This window comes from Nerophis ophidion, linkage group LG22, assembly GCF_033978795.1.
Source record: "Nerophis ophidion isolate RoL-2023_Sa linkage group LG22, RoL_Noph_v1.0, whole genome shotgun sequence".
NCBI lineage: Eukaryota > Metazoa > Chordata > Actinopteri > Syngnathiformes > Syngnathidae > Nerophis > Nerophis ophidion.
In genome coordinates this window covers 40,100,670-40,121,157 of record NC_084632.1, presented here as the reverse complement: position 1 = coordinate 40,121,157, position 20,488 = coordinate 40,100,670, and the positions used below count along the sequence as shown (strand labels likewise).

Here is a 20,488-nt window from a genome sequence, read left to right as displayed (position 1 = left end):
CTTTTCATGTGTGCATAATGACTTCATTGTGAGTACTGTGCAGACTATATATCAGATGTATGAGGTGGAACAAAATTACAACGCTAGGCTTCAGATTTATGTTTCTTGGGTTACCTAACTGGGCTCTCAGTGTTGTTGTCAACTTATATGGAGTCTCACTATCACAAGGGTCGGGAACCTTTTTGGCTGAGAGAGCCAAGAATCCAAATTTTTAAAATGTATTTCCGTAAGAGCCATATAATATTTTTTTCCAACACTGAAAACAACTAAATGTGTGCATTTTTAAGTATAAATCCCGTTTCCATATGAGTTGGGAAATTGTGTTAGATGTAAATATAAACGGAATACACTGATTTGCAAATAATTTTCAACCAATATTCAATTGAATTCACTACAAACACAAGATATTTGATGTTCAAACTCATGAGTTATTTTTTTTTTGGCAAATAATAATTAACTTAGAATTTCATGGCTGCAACACGTGCCAAAGTAGTTGGGAAAGGGCATGTTCACCACTGTGTTACATCACCTTTTCTTTTAACAACACTCAATAAACATTTGGGAACTGAGGAAACTAATTGTTGAAGCTTTGAAAGTGGAATTCTTTCCCATTCTTGTTTTATGTAGAGCTTCAGTCGTTCAACATGTGTCATATTTTACGCTTCATAATGCGCCACACTTTTTCGAGGGGAAACAGGTCTGGACTGCAGGCGGGCCAGGAAAGTACCCGCACTTTTTTTTTACGCAGCCACGCTGTTGTAACACGTGCTGAATGTGGTTTGGCATTATCTTGCTGAAATAAGCAGGGGCGTCCATGAAAAAGACGGTGCTTATATGGCAGCATATGTTGTTCCAAAACCTGTATATACCTTTCAGCATTAATGGTGCCTTCACAGATGTGTAAGTTACCCATGCCTTGGGCACTAATGCACCCCCATACCATCACAGATGCTGGCTTTTGAACTTTGCGTCGATAACAGTCTGGATGGTTCGCTTCCCCTTTGGTCCGGATGACACGATGTCGACTATTTCCAAAAACAATTTGAAATTTGGACTCGTCAGACCACAGAACACTTTTCCACTTTGCATCAGTCCATCTTAGATGATCTCGGGCCTAAAGAAGCCGGCGGCGTTTCTGGATGTTGTTGATAAATGGCTTTCGCTTTGCATAGTACAGCTTTAACTTGCACTTACAGATGTAGCAACAAACTGTATTTAGTGACAGTGGTTTTCTGAAGTGTTCCTGAGCCCATGTGGTGATATCCTTTAAAGATTGATGTCGGTTTTTGATACAGTGCCGTCTGAGGGATTGAAGGTCACGGTCATTCAATGTTTGTTTCCGGCCATGCTGCTTACGTGGAGTGATTTCTCCAGATTCTCTGAACCTTTTGATGATATCATGGACCGTAGATGTTGAAATCCCTAAATTTCTTGCAATTGCACTTTGAGAAACGTTGTTCTTAAACTGTTTGACTATTTGCTCACGCAGTTGTGGACAAAGGGGTGTACCTCGCCCCATCCTTTCTTGTGAAAGACTGAGCATTTTTCGGGAAGCTGTTTTTATACCCAATCATGGCACCCACCTGTTCCCAATTAGCCTGCACACCTGTGGGATGTTCCAAATAAGTGTTTGATGAGCATTCCTCAACTTTATCAGTGTTTATTGCCACCCAGGTCTTGGGTTGTTATTTCCCCATAACTGGGCCCACATGGATATAGGGTGCCTTCTTCCGCCATCGCAGCCGTTGTGGTGGTTCTTACATCTACTGTCTTCCGCATGCTCCGCCGTTGAGGTCTTCACCGTAACCCTGGTTGGGGGGTAATCAGGTACTAGGCCTTTGCCAAGGGTCACCTGGGGTAACAGTAGTAAAGGGGTAAACCTCCTAGTGCCCCAAGACCCCTTAGAGGAGCCTCCACTGCCGGATGCACTTTAACGTCATGCCCAGGACATTATATATACACTGGAGTCTTCTGATTAGTGATCAGAGGCAGGTGCGTCTCGTGACCATTTAGTCAGAGGCAGGTGACTGCAGTGGCAAAAGAAGAACCCCCAAAAACAGGAAGTGGAAAAAATAGTCACGCTGGACACCAGCACAGGAAAAACAATACATTAAGTCTGACCTGACATTTCTTGAAGAAAAAATAAATAAATCTCACATACCAAATGTTATTTGGTATGTAAATAGAAAGTTGTATTATTTCGTCAAAACTATTATTAACCTACTCGCTAATTTACTCTTGATAGTTGTTGTAACATGGTTCGAGCTATACTTCGGTAAAAATGCAATGTACACATATTCTTCCGTTGCTTGGATATATTGCATTATTTTTTGGGCGATATCACACATTTTAGTATCGATACAACACCAAGTACTTACAGGGTCAGTATTGGCCATACCAGTGCAGATATCTAAACCTAAAATGTTGTAGATCATTGAATGATTAATATTTGATCACAATTATAATCCGACAAGAAACACAGGATAGTGATGCAACAGTGTCAATTAAACATTTAAATGATATCATATAAATACATATATATCTTTTAAAACTTTAGTGTTTTGCCATTAAGGCCTTCCTGTGTCGAGGGGACTCAATTCCAGAGTTTGTAAACAATAACAAAAACAACAAAAGACTTACACTATAGATCATTTAAAAAAAATTAATATATATATATATACATATATGTATACATATATATATATATATATATATATATATATATATATATATATATATATATATATATATATATATATATATATGCATGTATATATATATATATGCATGTATATATATATATATGCATGTATGTATGTGTATACATATGTATATGTTTATATATATATGTATATATATATGTGTGTGTGTATACATATGTATATGTTTTTATGTATGTGTATGTATATATATATATATATACATATATATATATACTGAAGACCCAGGACACGTTGGGAAGACTATGCCTCCCGGCTGGCCTGGGAACGCCTCGGGATCCCCCGGGAAGAGCTGGACGAAGTGGCTGGGGAGAGGGAAGTCTGGGTTTCCCTGCTTAGGCTGTTGCCCCCGCGACCCGACCTCGGATAAGCGGAAGAGGATGGATGGATGGATATATATATATATATATATATATATATATTTGTATACACATACATACATGCATAGATATGTATATATATGTGTATATGTATGTATATATATATATATATATATATATATATATATATACTACTAGGATTGTACGGTATACTGGTATTCGTATCGTACTGCAACACTAATGAATCATATTCGGTACTATACCGTACTATTATACTCTAATACCCCCCCACCCACGCCTCCCATCGCTATGTCATATGGTTTGCTTTTCAGCAGTATATAGTTGAGACTTTTCAGTCCGGCGTGTTTCTGCTTTGCTCCCCAGTCTGTGTCTCGCACTGTTCTCCAGCTTGTCTCTCTCTAGCTCCAACGCCCGTGTCTCGGCCCGGCTGCTGCTAATATGCATGGTGGGTGATTGAATGATTAGTCCCAGCTGGGTAATCCAATCACCTGCCAGCTGTGCTTCAAGGCCGGTCCTTCCACACCCAGCTAAACAGGCTTCACTACACACCGTAGCTCACCGGCGACACAATGTAAACAAACGCCATTGGTGGATCTACACCTGACATCCACTGTAATGATACCAAGTATAGAAGTGTATCTAGTCGATACTACTATGATTAGCATCACAAAATCTTCTTTCATTTTATAAAAAAATGTATATTATGTTTATAAATTCAGGAAATATCAATTATGTATGATCCTGTAACGACTTGGTATCGGATTGATACCCAAATTTGTGGTATCATCCAAAACGAATGTCAAGCATCCAAACAAGAGAAGAATAAGTGATTGTTACATTTTAACAGAAGTGTAGATAGAACATGTTAAAAGAGAAAATAAGCAGATATTAATAGTAAATGAACGAGTAGATTAATAATTCATTTTCTACCACTTGTCCTTAATAATGTTGACAAAATAATAGAATGATATATGACACAATATGTTCCTGCAGACTAATTAGGAGCCTTTGTTTGCTTACTTACTGCTAAAAGACAAATTTAAGGACAAACTTGCAATTATAAATAATGGAATTTTTTTGTGGTGCCCTTTATTTAGAAAAGTACCGAAAAGTATAGAAATACATTTTGGTACCAGTACCAAAATATTGGTATCAGGAAAACACTAATACAAACACACATATTTGTGTCTGATTATATTCGTATAGAGAGTGATAATAAATAGAATAAGAAAATTAATTAAATGGCCTAAGGATTCGTATCGGATTTTTGTATTACTGGGAAGTGAACTTTTTTTATGTCTGATTGTTATCATGCTCAAGAAAATAAAGGGCGAAATCACTTATTAATCTTGAAACAGTTCACGTAACAAAAGTACACTACATATCCAAAAGTATTTGGCCACCTGCCTTGACTCACATATGAACTGGAAGTGCCATCCCATTCCATCACATTTTGCAGCTATTACTGTCATGTCTTCTGATCATGTTTTGTTTAGTTATGTTTTGTTTTGTTTCCTGTTATTGCACTTCCTTGTTTGCTTTGTTTCCATGTCAACCCATTAGTTTTCACCTCGTCCCCATGTCACGCACCTGTTTTCACTAATCACCACAGTATTATTTAAGCCACAGTTGCCAGGTAGTCAGCCTGGCAACATCACCCTCGATCACCTTCTACGCACTTTGTAATCCATGCCAATGATCCATGTCCCGTTCTTTCCCGTTTCCAAGTACGTTTTCTCGTTATTAATGCCATCGTGCAAGTTTGAGGTCTCCTTGTGAGCGCCTTTCGTTTGTTCCTTTTTTGAGTGTTAAAATTAAATAATGTTCGTACCTTCGATCGTTTTGCACCTCGGGGAAACAAACCCCACTACAGTCCTAGTCTTACAATTACGAATTTTCCTACCATTCTTCCAAAAGCACATCGGTGAGGTCTGTTGGTCAAGAATCAATCAATCAATCAATCAATGTTTACTTATATAGCCCTAAATCACTAGTGTCTCAAAGGGCTGCACAAACCACAACACAAACCACTACGACATCCTCGGTAGGCCCACGTAAGGGCAAGGAAAACTCACACCCAGTGGGACGTCGGTGACAATGATGACTATGAGAACCTTGGAGAGGACGAAAGCAATGGATGTCGAGCGGGTCTAACATGATACTGTAAAAGTTCAATCCATAATGGATCCAATACAGCCGCGAGAGTCCAGTCCAAAGCGGATCCAACACAGCAGCGAGCGGTCCCGTTCACAGCGGAGCCAGCAGGAAACCATCCCAAGCGGAGGCGGATCAGCAGCGCAGAGATGTCCCCGGCCGATACACAGGCAAGCAGTACATGGCCACCGGATCGGACCGGACCCCCTCCACAAGGGAGAGTGGGACATAGGAGAAAAAGAAAAGAAACGGCAGATCAACTGGTCTAAAAAGGGAGTCTATTTAAAGGTTAGAGTATACAAATGAGTTTTAAGGTGAGACTTTAATGCTTCTACTGAGGTGGCATCTCGAACTGTTACCGGGAGGGCATTCCAGAGTACTGGAGCCCGAACGGAAAACACTCTATAGCCCGCAGACTTTTTTTGGGCTTTGGGAATCCCTAATAAGCCGGAGTCCTTTGAACGCAGATTTCTTGCCGGGACTTATGGTACAATACAATCGGCAAGATAGGATGGAGCTAGACCGTGTTGTTTTTTATACATTCTAATTCATCCCAAAAGTGTTCTATCCGGTTCAGGTCAGGACTCTGTGCAGGCCAGTCAAGTTCAATGCATCTGTAATCAATGTTTTTATCGACCTTGCTAAAACAACCCCCCACACCATAATTCCTCCAAGTGATTAGGACACCTGATTCTGATCATTTGGATGGGTGGCCAAATACTTTTGGAAATATAGTGTATCAGCATTGGCATTGGTGGGCAATACGGGATCTTTGTTTGCTTAATTATGTGACGGATGCTAACGTGCAGTATCACCCACCACCCACACTGTATGTTTGGATGAATTTTCCCTTGATGCCGTAAATATATTTTGATTAAATCAAAACACAGAATGTTTGCCCTCTGATTTCTCAAACTCCTCCAAGAAAATGTCCCTCAGCTATTATCGTGTCTTCATCAGGAATAGAATAATGAAGTGGTTTAATTTCTCCAAATCAATGTTATTGATTCATTTGCTCTTGTCCCTGTAGAGCTGAGGATGATGGCTGAGGGGCGTTTTGCCAGCCTGCCCAGGTCGCTCCATATGCATCACACCCTGGGAGGCACCGCGGCCCCTGCCCCGGCCCTTGAAGCCCCCATTGGAAGTAGCTGCCCCTCAAGGAAGCTGCAAGCCTCCATTGCCTGCTCTATGGATCTCCTCAGCTCTAGACCGAGGTACGTCAGTGAAGTACGGTAAAAAGCTTTCCATCTATCAATCTTCAACCGCTTGTCCGGAATCGGGTCGCGGGGACAACCCCCAGACTTCCCTCTCCAGAGCAACATTAGTAACTTCCTCCTGGGAGATCCCGAAGCATTCCCAGACCTGAGGGGAGATGTAATCCCTTAATCTGGGTCGTGCAACGAGGACCTCCCTAGGGAGTCGCTCGTAAGGCATCCCCACGAGATGCCCGAACCACCTAAACTGGCTCCGTACAAAGCAAAGGAGCAGCAGCATCCATCAATCTTCAACCGCTTATCCGGAATCGGGTCGCGGGGACAACAGCTCCAGCTGAGACCCCCAGACTTCCCTCTCCAGAGCAACATTAGCAACTTCCTCCTGGGAGATCCCGAAGCGTTCCCAGACCTGAGGGGAGATGTAATCCCTTAATCTGGGTCGTGCAACGAGGACCTCCCTAGGGAGTCGCTCGTGAGGCATCCCCACGAGATGCCCGATCCACCTAAACTGGCTCCGTTCCAAGCGAAGGAGCAGCGGCATCCATCAATCTTCAACCGCTTATCCGGAATCGGGTCACGGGGACAACAGCTCCAGCTGAGACCCCCAGACTTCCCTCTCCAGAGCAACATTAGCAACTTCCTCCTGGGGGATCCCGAAGCGTTCCCAGACCTGAGGGGAGATGTAATCCCTTAATCTGGGTCGTGCAACGAGGACCTCCCTAGGGAGTCGCTCGTAAGGCATCCCCACGAGATGCCCGATCCACCTAAACTGGCTCCGTTCCAAGCGAAGGAGCAGCGGCATCCATCAATCTTCAACCGCTTATCCGGAATCGGGTCACGGGGACAACAGCTCCAGCTGAGACCCCCAGACTTCCCTCTCCAGAGCAACATTAGCAACTTCCTCCTGGGAGATCCCGAAGCGTTCCCAGACCTGAGGGGAGATGTAATCCCCTCATCTGGGTCGTGCAACGAGGACCTCCCTAGGGAGTCGCTCGTAAGGCATCCGCACGAGATGCCCGAACCACCTAAGCTGGCTCCGTACCAAGCGAAGAAGCAGCGGCATCCATCAATCTTCAACCGCTTATCCGGAATCGGGTCACGGGGACAAAAGCTCCAGCTGAAACCCCCAGACTTCCCTCTCCAGAGCAACATTAGCAACTTCCTCTTGGGAGATCCCGAAGCGTTCCCAGACCTGAGGGGAGATGTAATCCCCTCATCTGGGTCGTGCAACGAGGACCTCCCTAGGGAGTCGCTCGTGAGGCATCCCCACGAGATGCCCGAACCACCTAAACTGGCTCCGTTCCAAGCGAAGGAGCAGCGGCATCCATCAATCTTCAACCGCTTATCCGGAATCGGGTCACGGGGACAACAGCTCCAGCTGAGACCCCCAGACTTCCCTTTCCAGAGCAACATTAGCAACTTCCTCCTGGGAGATCCCGAAGCGTTCCCAGACCTGAGGGGAGATGTAATCCCCTCATCTGGGTCGTGCAACGAGGACCTCCCTAGGGAGTCGCTCGTGAGGCATCCCCACGAGATGCCCGAACCACCTAAACTGGCTCCGTTCCAAGCGAAGGAGCAGCGGCTCTACTCCGAGTCTCTCTCGGGTGACTGGACTTCTCACCCTGTCTCTTAGGGAGACGCCAATCACCCTTCTGAGGAAACTCATTTGGGCCGCTTGTACCCCCGATCTTATTCTTTCAGTCATGACCCACACTTCATGACCATAGGTGAGAGTAGGAATGTAGATAGCCCGGTAGACCGAGAGCTTTGCTGAGAGCTGAGCCAGAAATAAAAGGCTTTGACCGTTTGTATTATTATATTAGGTTTTTTAATGTGTGAAATGTATGTATATTCTAAAGAAAAACTGTCTTCATCACACATGGACTGGTGTCACCAAAGACTAATTTCTACAAGTTTTCCCCGAAGAAGTAATCTCCCCTGAGTCTACAGAAGTTTCCCAGCCTTCCCTGACACACTTTCCTGCATTCTTTTCCAATCCCTCGTAGCTCTGTCGTCACGGCCATCTTGAGCTAATCCAGGTTTTTAAAACATTGCCCTTTGATGACCCCTCCTTGAGCTTGGGAAAGGGGAAACAAATCCAACGGAGCGTGGTCGGTCGCTCAAGCAAGGGGTTGTTCTTCTCGGGTCCCCCCCCCCAGCGGTCGGATGCTCAGGGCACGCTGTCAGAGTAACAAAGTAACAATATGTCCTGCCACAACTCTCGGTTGATCATCGTCCAGCTCACGGACTACGGAACGCCTCACATCGAACCATGCAATCAACAAACCTGGATCTTTTCCAACATACCTCGTACAATACATCCAGTATATACAGTAGTCACCGATTCTGTTCATAACTTTTACGGACAGAATTTCTAAGCGCTGTCAGGGCGTTGAAGGGATTCGGTTTGGTGCCTCCAGGATTAGGTCTCTGCTTGTTGCAGATGATGTGGTCCTGATGGCTTCATCCGGCCAGGATCTTCAGCTCTCGCTGGATCGGTTCGCAGCCGAGTGTGAAGTGACTGGGGTTTGGAAGCAGCACCTAGAAGTCCCAGTCCATGGTTCTTGCCCGGAAAAGGTTGGAGTGCCTTATCCGGGTTTGGGAAGAGATCTTGTCCCTTAGTGGAGGAGTTCAAGTACCTCGGAGTCCTGTTCACGAGTGAGGGAAGAGTGGATCGTGAGATCAACAGGCGGATCGGTGCGGCGTCTTCAGTAATGCGGACGCTGTATCGATCCGTTGTGGTGAAGAAGGATCTGAGCCGGAAGGGAAAGCTCTCAATTTATCGTTCGATCTACGTTCCCATCCTCAACTATGGTCATGAGCTTTGGGTTATGACCGAAAGGACAAGATCACGGGTACAAGCGGCCGAAATGAGTTTCGGGCTCTCCCTTAGAGATAGGGTGAGAAGCTCTGGCCTCCAGGGGGAGCTCAAAGTAAAGCCGCTGCTCCTCCACATCGAGAGGAGCCAGATGAGGTGGTTTGGGCATCTGGTCAGAATGCTCCCTGAACGCCTCCCTGGGGAGGTGTTTAGGGCACGTCCGACCGGTAGGAGGTCACGGGTAAGACCCAGGACACGTTGGGAAGACTATGTCTCCCGGCTGGCCTGGGAATGCCTCGGGATCACCCGGGGAGAGCTGGACGAAGTGGCTGGGGAGAGGGAAGTCTGGGCTTCTCTGCTTAGGCTGCAGCCCCCGCGACCCGACCTCGGATAAGCGGAAGAAAATGGATGGATGGATGTCTCATTACAGATTACCCGACACTGCGGCGCGACCGTGATGGCGTCACGTTATCGATGGGAAAATGCATTTTTTGGAGACCCCGAGAGTAACACGCAATATAAAATGGATTGATGGATGGGCTAGAAAGGATAAGTGAAGTGAGGTGAATTATATTTATATAGCGCTTTTTCTCAAGTGACTCAAAGCGCTTTACATAGTGAAACCCAATATCTAAGTTACATTTAAACCAGTGTGGGTGGCACTGGGAGCAGGTGGGTAAAGTGTCTTGCCCAAGGACACAACGGCAGTGACTAGGATGGCAGAAGCGGGGATCGAACCTGCAACCCTCAAGTTGCTGGCACGGCCACTCTACCAACCAAGCTATACCGCCCCAATTTTAAAAAATTGTAATTTAGAAAAAATAAAAGAATTCTAAATTTTGTTACTGGGTACTACCCACGGGACGGATTTTGGACGCTGGCGGGCCGTAGTTTGGGGGGGCCTTGTTTTTAGACTATCAGGTGGTTTTGATCTTGTGGTTTTGAATGAGCTTTTACGAGTTTTTGCACAAAAGAAAAGTCAACTGAAGCAATAAATGAGCCTAAGCCTGGGGCGGTTGTAACATCCAGCATTGTACAGGATGTACATTTAACTAAATCGGGGGTGTCCAAACTTTTTCCACCGAGGGCCGCACACTGAAAAATCAAAGCAAGCGGGGGCCATTTTTATATATTTTTTTTATTTTAAAAACCAATACAATATATGTATAAAAAAATATACATTCAGGCCTCTACTCAGTCCCCATAGGATTTTGGTCAAAAAAATATTAAAAATGTGTCATTATTCAGTATTATTATTTGTATTATTTTTCAAGTTTTAAATTTCTAGATCAGGGTTCAGCAACCTTTTTGAAACCAAGAGCTACTTCTTGGGTACTGATTAATGCCAAGGGCTACCAGTTTGATACACACTTAAATAAATGGCCAGAAACAATTTACCTTTCATAAATACATCTATATATATATATATATATATATATGGGTATTTCTGCCGTACATTTTTTTCCTTTTACGGAAGGTTTTTTGTAGAGAATAAATGATGAAAAAACACTTAATTTAAGGGTTTAAAAGAGGAGAAAACAGGAAAAAATGAAAATTACATTTTGAAACATAGTTTATCTTCAATTTCGACTTTTTAAAATTCAAAATTCAACCGAAAAAAATGAAGAGAAAAACTAGCCAATTCGATTCTTTTTGAAAAAATTAAAAATTTATGGAACATCATTAGTACATTTTTCCTGAATAAGATTAATTTTAGAATGTGAATGACATGTTTTAAATAGGTTAAAATCCAATCTGCACTTTGTCAGAATATATAACAAATTGGACCAAGCTATATTTCTAACAAAGACAAATCATTATTTCTTCTAGATTTTACAGAACAAAAATTTTAAAAGAAATTCAAAAGACTTTGAAATAAGATTTAAATTTGATTCTACAGATTTTCTAGATTTACCAGAATATTTTTTTTGATATTTAATCATAATAGGTTTGAAGAAATATTTCACAAATATTCTTCGTCGAAAAAACAAAAGCTAAAATAAAGAATTAAATTAAAATGTATTTATTCTTTACATTAAAAAAAATACTTGAACATTGATTTAAATTGTCGGGAAAGAAGAGGAAGGAATTCAAAAGGTAAAAAGGTATATGTGTTTAAAAATCCTAAAATCATTTTTAAGATTGTATTTTTTCTCTAAAATTGTCTTTCTGAAAGTTATAAGAAGCAAAGTAAAAAAATAAATGAATTTATTTAAACAAGTGAAGACCAAGTCTTTAAAATATTTTCTTGAATTTTCAAATTCTATTTGAGTTTTGTCTCTCTTACAATTAATAATGTCAAGAAAAGCGAGACCAGCTTGCTAGTAAATAAATAAAATGTAAAAAAACAGAGGCAGCTCACTGGTAAGTGCTGCTATTTGAGCTATTTTTAGAACAGGCCAGCGGGCGACTCATCTGTGTTGGTGACCCCTGGTCTAGATCAACATTAGGTCATTCTGTCAATATATAAGATTCAAGTTGTATGCTCTTTTTGTCAAAGAAAACCCTGTTTTTTATGGAAAAAAACACAAAATATGCAATATTTTCACCCAATAAAATTTTTAAGTGGAATTTTTGAGATAATATAATAATTGGAGCCTTAAAAAGGTCTAACTCATAACACCATTGATTTTAATTCATTATTATCTTTTGAGCAATGACACTTAAAAAAAAATCACACCAAAATTATTAGGGATACAAAAGTGTCCTACTCATTAAAGTGTTAAAAAATAAGTTATATATTTTTTTACTGTTTACTTTTAACATAATAATCTCGAGATCATCTTCAGATCAATCCTTTAATCCTAAATTGTATTGTTGTTTGTTTTTTGTTGTTGTTTTCAGGCCTTATTAAAAAAAAACAGAAAAAACAGCTCCATTTTTTTATATGGCAGACACAAAAAATGCATAATTTTCCCCCAAAATATCTCAAAGTGGAATATTTAAACGAGACGTAGTTGGAGACTTGAATAGGTCAATAATTCAAAATGACATTGATTTTGATTCATTATTATGTTTTAAAGAAAGAACCAGCCCGCATGGCAGCTTTGTGTTATTAAAGTAAACATTGCAACATTTTCTTGTTACATTTCACCCGTTTGCTCTTTTATATCACTTTTTATGGTTTTAATTTTTTCAATCGTATTTTTAAAATGTGACGTGGGGCCGTTAAAAAATGGCCCCTGAACTAAATGATTGTCTATCGGAGGCACACCATAGCTCAAATTACACTACCCAACCTTGGAAAAAACCCACTAAAACATTGTTTAACGACAAACCAGTCCTTTAAACATCTGTATCGTGCATGCTTATCTAATTATCTCCATGTTGACTTGTTTTTATGGCTAATATTTCTTGCAAGTGCTCTTGTAATGACGTTGTCTATAAATGTCTGTTTTTATGGCGCCTGCCTTAGGAAAAACAGATGCTATTGTCGCTAAATCCTGAATAGTTCAAAGTACTGTGATGATTTAATAAGCAAACATGGACTTTGGTCACCACAAGTTTAAATACTGTAGTAAAAAATATTACAAATTGTGGGAAAATTGTGTTAGATGTAAATATAAACAGAATACAATGATTTGCAAGTCCTTTTCAACCCATATTCAGTTGAATATGCTACAAAGACAACATATTTGATGTTCAAAGTCATAAACTTTGTTTTTTTTTGCAAATAATAATTAACTTAGAATTTCATGGCTGCAAAACGTGCCAAAGTAGTTGGGAAAGGGCATGTTCACCACTGTGTTACATCACCTTTTCTTTTAACAACACTCCAAAAACGTTTGGGAACTGAGGAAACTAATTGTTGAAGCTTTGAAAGTGGAATTCTTTTCCATTCTTGTTTTATGTAGAGCTTCAGTCGTTCAACAGTCCGGGGTCTCCGCTGTCGTATTTTACGCTTCAAAATGCGCCACACATTTTCCATGGGAGACAGGTCTGGACGGCTGGCGGGCCAGGAAAGTACCTGCACTCTTTTTTTATGAAGCCACGCTGTTGTAACACGTGCTGAATGTGGCTTGGCATTGTTTTTCTGAAATAAGCAGGGGCGTCCATGAAAAAGACAGCGCTTAGATGGCAGCATATGTTGTTCCAAAACCTGTATGTACCTTTCAGCATTAATGGTGCCTTCACAGATGTGTAAGTTACCCATGCCTTGGGCACTAATGCACCCCCATACCATCACAGATGCTGGCTTTTGAACTTTGCGTCGATAACAGTCTGGATGGTTCGCTTCCCCTTTGGTCCGGATGACACGATGTCGAATATTTCCAAAGACAATTTGAAATGTGGACTCGTCAGACCACAGAACACTTTTCCACTTTGCATCAGTCCATCTTAGATCATCTCGGGCCCAGAGAAGCCGGCGGCGTTTCTGGATGTTGTTGATAAATGGATTTCACTTTGCATAGTAGAGCTTTAACTTGCACTTACAGATGTAGCGACAAACTGTATTTAGTGACAGTAGTTTTCTGAAGTGTTCCTGAGCCCTTGTGGTGATATCCTTTAGAGATTGATGTCATTTTTTTATACAGTGCCGTCTGAGGGATCGAAGGTCACGGTCATTCAATGTTGGTTTCCGGCCATGCCGCTTACGTGGAGTGATTTCTCCCGATTTTATGAACCATTTGATGATATTATGGAGCGTAGATGTTGAAATCCGTAAATTTCTTGCATTTGGACTTTGAGAAACGTTGTTCTCAAACTGTTTGACTATTTGCTCACGCAGTTGTGGACAAAGGGGTGTACCTCGCCCCATCCTCTCTTGTGAAAGACTGAGCATTTTTTGGGAAGCTGTTTTTATACCCAATCATGGCACCCACCTGTTCCCAATTAGCCTGCACACCTGTGGGATGTTCCAAATAAGTGTTTGATGAGCATTCCTCAAGTTTATCAGTATTTATTGCCACCTTTCCCAACTTCTTCGTCATGTGTTGCTAGCATCAAATTCTAAAGTTAATGATTATTTGCAAAAAAAAAATATGTTTATCAGTTTGAACATCAAATATGTTGTCTTTGTAGCATATTCAACTGAATATGGGTTGAAAATGATTTACAAATCATTGTATTCTGTTTATATTTACATCTAACACAACTTCCCAACTCATATGGAAACGGGGTTTGTAATATACAGTAATATTGTTTTTTTTCTCTCCTCAGTCTCCCTCCAGGATTAGGATCAGAGTTCCCTGCAGCTGCTTACCAGCACATTTCCATTCATGGAACTCTTCCAAGACGCAAGAGAGGCGGGCCCAACCTTGGCCCCGCGACCTACACCTGGGACCCCCGAGCCAGTCACACCCAGCAAGTACTTGGCGGGAGCTCAACATTGGCAGAGACGCGTGTCCACCAGCATATTCCTTCACCACTGGTCCAAAATATCATTGATGACTTCCACAGTTACGGGTAAGGAAGGCAGATTCATTACTGATGAACTTCATTTACTACAAATGAAATTGTGTTAGATGTAAATATAAACAGAATACAATGATTTGTAAATCCTTTTCAACCCATATTCAGTTGAATATGCTACAAAGACAACATATTTGATGTTCAAAGTCATAAACTTTGTTTTTTTTTGCAAATAATAATTAACTTAGAATTTCATGGCTGCAAAACGTGCCAAAGTAGTTGGGAAAGGGCATGTTCACCACTGTGTTACATCACCTTTTCTTTTAACAACACTCAAAAAACGTTTGGGAACTGAGGAAACTAATTGTTGAAGCTTTGAAAGTGGAATTATTTCCCATTCTTGCTTGATGTACAGCTTGAGTTGTTCAAAAGTCCAGGGTCTTGTTGTCGTATTTTACGCTTCATAATGCGCCACACATTTTCGAAGGGAGACATGTAGGCGGGCGGGCCAGGAAAGTACCCGCACTCTTTTACTACGATGCCACGCTGTTGTAACACATGGCTCGGCATTGTTTTGCTGAAATAAGCAGGGGCGTCCATGATAACGTTGCTTGGATGACAACATACTGTATGTTGCTCCAAAACCTGTATGGACCATCCCGCATTAATGGTGCCTTCACAGATGTGTAAGTTACTAATGCACCCCCATACCATCACAGATGCTGGCTTTTGAACTTTGCGCCTATAACAATCCGGATGGTTATTTTCCTCTTTGTTCCGGAGGACCCGACGTCCACAGTTTCCAAATATAATTTGAAATGTGGACTCGTCAGACCACAGAACACTTTTCCACTTTGCATCAGTCCAACTTAAATGATTTCGAGCCCAGCGAAGCCGGCGGCATTCCTGGGTGTTGTTGATAAATAGCTTTTGCTTTGCATAGCAGAGTTTTAACTTGCACTTACAGATGTAGCGACCAACTGTAGTTACTGACAGTGGTTTTATGAAGTGTTCCTGAGCCCATGTGGTGATATCCTTTACACACTGATATCGGTTTTTTATGCAGTACCGCCTGAGGGATCAACGATCTGTAATATCATCGCTTACGTGCAGTGATTTCACCAGATTCTCTGAACCTTTTGATGATTTTACGGACCATAGATGGTAAAATCCTTAAATTACTTGCAATAGCTCGTTGAGAAATGTTTTTCTAAAACTGTTCGACAATTTGCTTACAAATTGGTGACCCTCACCCCATCCTTGTTTGTGAATTACTTAGCATTTCATGGAAGCTGCTTTTATACCCAATCATGGCACCCACCTGTTCCCAATTAGCCTGCACACCTGTGGGATGTTCCAAATAAGTGTTTGATGAGCATTCCTCAACTTTATCCGTATTTATTGCCACCTTTCCCAAGTTCTTTGTCACGTGTTGTTGGCATCAAATTCTAAAGTTAATGATTATTTGCAAAAACAAAAATTGTTTATCAGTTCGAACATCAAATATGTTGTCTTTGTAGCATATTCAACTGAATATGGGTTGAAAATGATTTGCAAATCATTGTATTCTGTTTATATTTACATCTAACACAATTTCCCAACTCATATGGAAACGGGGTTTGTAAAAAACATATTGAATGTGAAAAAATATATTTGAACTCAAAATTTGTAACGGCCGTTTGATGCCGTATAAGCCATTGGTACTACTCGTAGTTGGTTGAAGTGGCAGGTAAACCATTTCACTGCCAGGACAGCTTAACTCATTTCCGGAGTCGGCTGACCTTGTCTCACAAGATCTAGTCTCTCTTTACATATCCTTCTTAAAAATGCCCTTGCAGATATATATCTGCCACCTAATCACCGTTGTGCTTTGCTTCTTTGTTGGTTAAAAAAAAGTGAGTACCGCTGATTTCTCCGCTGTCCGGGTATAGCCCCGGTGCCACTTTCTGCTTTCGTAAATCACATTAAGCAGCAGCGGTGGCCGCACCCCAGGAATAATTTTTGGTGATTTAACCCCCAGTTCCTGGTTGTATACGGTATCAGAATTTTAAACTCTGGAGGAATCGGTTGTTCCCTCTCAGATAAACCCGTGAAAAAGACAGAAGCCTGAGGGGTGTTGCTGTTAGTTCAACATCAGACGGGAGCCACACAAAAAACGCGTTCCTCATCCGTCATCACAACCTCCATCTTTCTGTCTGGCGAGTGTAGAATTACAGCCGACTGTATCTGATGTAGCCAGCTGTGTGTTTGTGTGCGTGTAGCCCCCAGCATTTGGGTTACCTTTGTAGGTCAGGGTGTGGCAGGACTGAGCACAGATTACTCTCAACTCTTTTTGTATGCAGGCTCCATCTCTTTACCGCCACTCTGGATTTATTTGATTATCGGATATGACACATAGCGGGACAATTAGTCCAGCCGGGTCGTCCTACAGGTGGTTGCACGGTTCTCCTCACCTGTGCTTCAGTGCAGACTGATCATTTCTGGGTGTGGTGTAGTTTGTATGAAATCAACATAAAAAAACACAAGTTACACTTACAGTTGGTGCACCAACCCCAAAACACTCCCAACCCCTTCACTTCACTCATTCACACAAAAGGATCGTTTCATTCTGTTAACAATACTCTGGTTCAATCAATGCAGTCTGCAAGGGATACAGTCCATGAAGCACACAGGATTGCGTGTGCTGCTGGTCCACTAATAGTCCATCCAGCCATCCATCTTCATCCTACTTCGTCTTTCAGCCTAAGCAGGGAAGCCCAGACTTCCCTCTCCCCAGCCACTTCGTCCAAGCGTTCCCAGGCCAGCCGGGAGACATAGTCTTCCCAACGTGTCCTGGGTCTTCCCCGTTGCCTCCTACCGGTCGGACGTGCCCTAAACACCTCCCGAGGGTGGCATCCTGAGCAGATGCCCGAACCACCTCATCCAGCTCCTCTCGGTGTGGAGGAGCAGTGGATTTCCTTTGAGCTCCTCCCGGATGGCAGAGCTTCTCACCCTATCTCTAAGAGAGAACCCCGCCAACCGGCGGAGGAAACTAATTTCCGTCGCTTGTACCCGTGATCTTATCCTTTCGGTCATAACCCAAAGCTCATGACCATAGATCCACCGGTAAATTGAGAGCTTTGCCTTCCGGCTCAGCTCCTTCTTCACCACAACGGACGGATACAGCGTCCACGTTACTGAAGACGCCGGACCGATCCGCCTGTCGATTTCCCAATCCACTCTTCCCTCACTCGTGAACAAGACTCCGCAGTACTTGAACTCCTCCACTTGAGGCAGGGTCTCATCCCCAACCTGGAGATGGCACTCCACCTTTTTCCAGGTGAGAACCATGGACTGGGACTTGGAGGTGCTGATTCTCATCCCGGTCGCTTCACACTCGGCTGCGAACCGATCCAGCGAGAGCTGAAGATCCTGGCCGGATGAAGCCATCAGGACCACATCATCTGCAAAAAGCAGAGACCTAATCCTGCAGTCACCAAACCGGATCCCCTCAACATCCTGACTGCGCCTAGAAATTCTGTCCATAAAAGTTATGAACAGAATCGGTGACAAAGGGCAGCCTTGGCGGAGTCCAACCATCACTGGAAACAAGTCCGACTTACTGCCGGCAATGCGGACCAAGCTCAGACACTGATCATACAGGGAGTGGACCGCCACAATAAGACAGTCCGATACCCCATACTCTCTGAGCACTCCCCACAGGACTTCCCTAGGACACGGTCGAATGCCTTCCCCAAGTCCACAAAGAACATGTAGACTGGTTGGGCCAACTCCCATGCACCCTCAAGGACCCTGCCGAGAGTATAGAGCTGGTCCACAGTTCCAAGACCAGGACGAAAACCGCACTCTTCTTCTTGAATCCGCCCCGGATTACATTATAATAAATACACAGGGCAGCCACGAGGTCTTTCCAGATGCTCACTATGTTCATTCATTCCATCCGACGTGTTGATTTGAAGCAGGACTTGCCACTAATGAGTCTTCTATAAAAAGATAAGGGGGTGCACGTCATTGGTATGCAACCACCGGCCAGTCCGTCTTGACTTTCCATTGCTCACCCTGTCGGCTGACCCTAGACCCCTGACCTCAAGTTGCTCCAGCTCCTGATTGGCCGGCTCGTCTTTCTAATGGTCTCAGCGGGCACGGCGGCGGACCACCAAGTGAGGAAAAGAAGGAGGACGACAGCTGAGCCGAGTGGGGGGACGGGGGGGGATGCAGCTTGTTTTCCTCATCAACATTGTTACCCTTGTCAAATGTCCATTTTTTCTCGATTCAAATCAAAATTAAGTAGGTGCAAAATGCCCAAAATATGCATAAAATATTGCTCTGAAATGAGGAAGCCTTCTTTAAATACCTCATGTTGCAGTTCACAGCTACTGTACTTGTTCCACACTGCCCTCTGGTGGTTATCTACTAGTACTGCAACACATGTCTCATGTGCGTTGCCACACACACACACACACACACACTCACACACACACACACACACACACACACACGGCATAGCTCGGTTGGTAGAGTGGCTGTGCCAGCAACTTGAGGGTTGCAGGTTTGATTCCCGCTTGTGCCACCCTAGTTACTGCCGTTGTGTCCTTGGGCAAGACACTTTACCCACCTGCTCCCAGTGCCACCCACACTGGTTTAAATGGAACTTAGATATTGGGTGTCACTATGTAAAAGCGCTTTGAGTCAGTTGAGAAAAGCGCTATATAAATATAATTCACTTCACTTCACACACACATTCTTGTATTTCTGACCTTCTTGAGACCTGTGAAAAATGCCTAAGTCTGTAGGGCCACCCTTTCTAGATATATAAATATTTGTATTTACAACACTAATAATATATACATACTATGAAAATGTGAAATTGTTGGAATTTCACAAGAAAAAAAGTTACAATTTCACAAGAAAAACTTAGAATTTTTGGCAGTATTATAATAAAAGGCAAGTCTAGATTTGACAAGAAGAACTGGACATTTGTGCAATATTATGATTAAAGTTTTTACTCAATAACAGTCGCAATTTTTGTAGGAAAGCTCAAAATGTTGGCAATTTTAGGAAAAGATCGGTCATTTTACTCGACAAAAGTAACACATTTCTATGAAAACTTGAAAATATTGCCAAAATTATCATCATGAGAATTTTACTTGGTAAAATAATGACAAAAGTCATAATTTTACAAAAGAAAAATCACTATTTTACAAGAACAACAAAATAAATGGCAATATTGTGATAAAAGTCAGAATTTTAAACGAATAAAAAAGTAATACATTTACATGAAAAAGTAATAATTTTACGAGGAAATATTGCAATATCACAGAAACATAAAGAATATGAGAAATCGTTCCCAATTTTATAAGAAAAAAGTCTAAACATTGTAAGAAAAAGACTGCTTTTAGTTAATTAATTATTTTTTTTTATTTTGTAAGTAATTGTTTTTTAATCTACATTAATTACTTCAAGTTATTACAGAATGTCTCTATACACACATGTATTTATTTATTTTTTATTATTTTGGCCAAAGGGGGCACATTTCAATTTCTTACACACACTTGTTATTTCATATGTTGATCAGAGGGAGAGCACTTTTAAAACCGACACACAGTCAATTTGAAAAATCCCACCTTTTTGGGACCACCCTCATTTAGATAGATTTCACCACCAGGGGTGCAAATGAGACATTCTCTATTAGATGCAATGTTTTTTTCTGTATTGGGACCATGATTTATGTCCTAACTTGTTCAGCGGTCCTCATATTGTAGGTACTTTTCCTTGTTGGTGTCTCAAGAAGGGTAGAAATACAAGCACACACACACACACACCAAAGTAATTTTACACACACATTATATTTGTTGGCTAAAGGGGGCGCGTTTCAATTTCTTACACACA

General features: G+C 42.1%; 1 protein-coding gene across 3 annotated transcripts in view; it reads left to right on the top strand.

Moving 5' to 3' along the window:
* Positions 1 to 20,488, top strand: part of bcar3 (BCAR3 adaptor protein, NSP family member) — a 189,569-nt gene that overhangs the window by 41,222 nt on the left and 127,859 nt on the right. For all 3 annotated transcript variants that reach the window (XM_061883825.1, XM_061883823.1, XM_061883824.1), the window contains exons 2-3: positions 6,246 to 6,429; positions 14,408 to 14,653. In XM_061883825.1, the coding sequence (XP_061739809.1) occupies positions 6,254 to 6,429; positions 14,408 to 14,653 (422 nt within the window). In that variant the 5' untranslated portion in view covers positions 6,246 to 6,253. The remainder of the gene's footprint in view (positions 1 to 6,245; positions 6,430 to 14,407; positions 14,654 to 20,488) is intronic.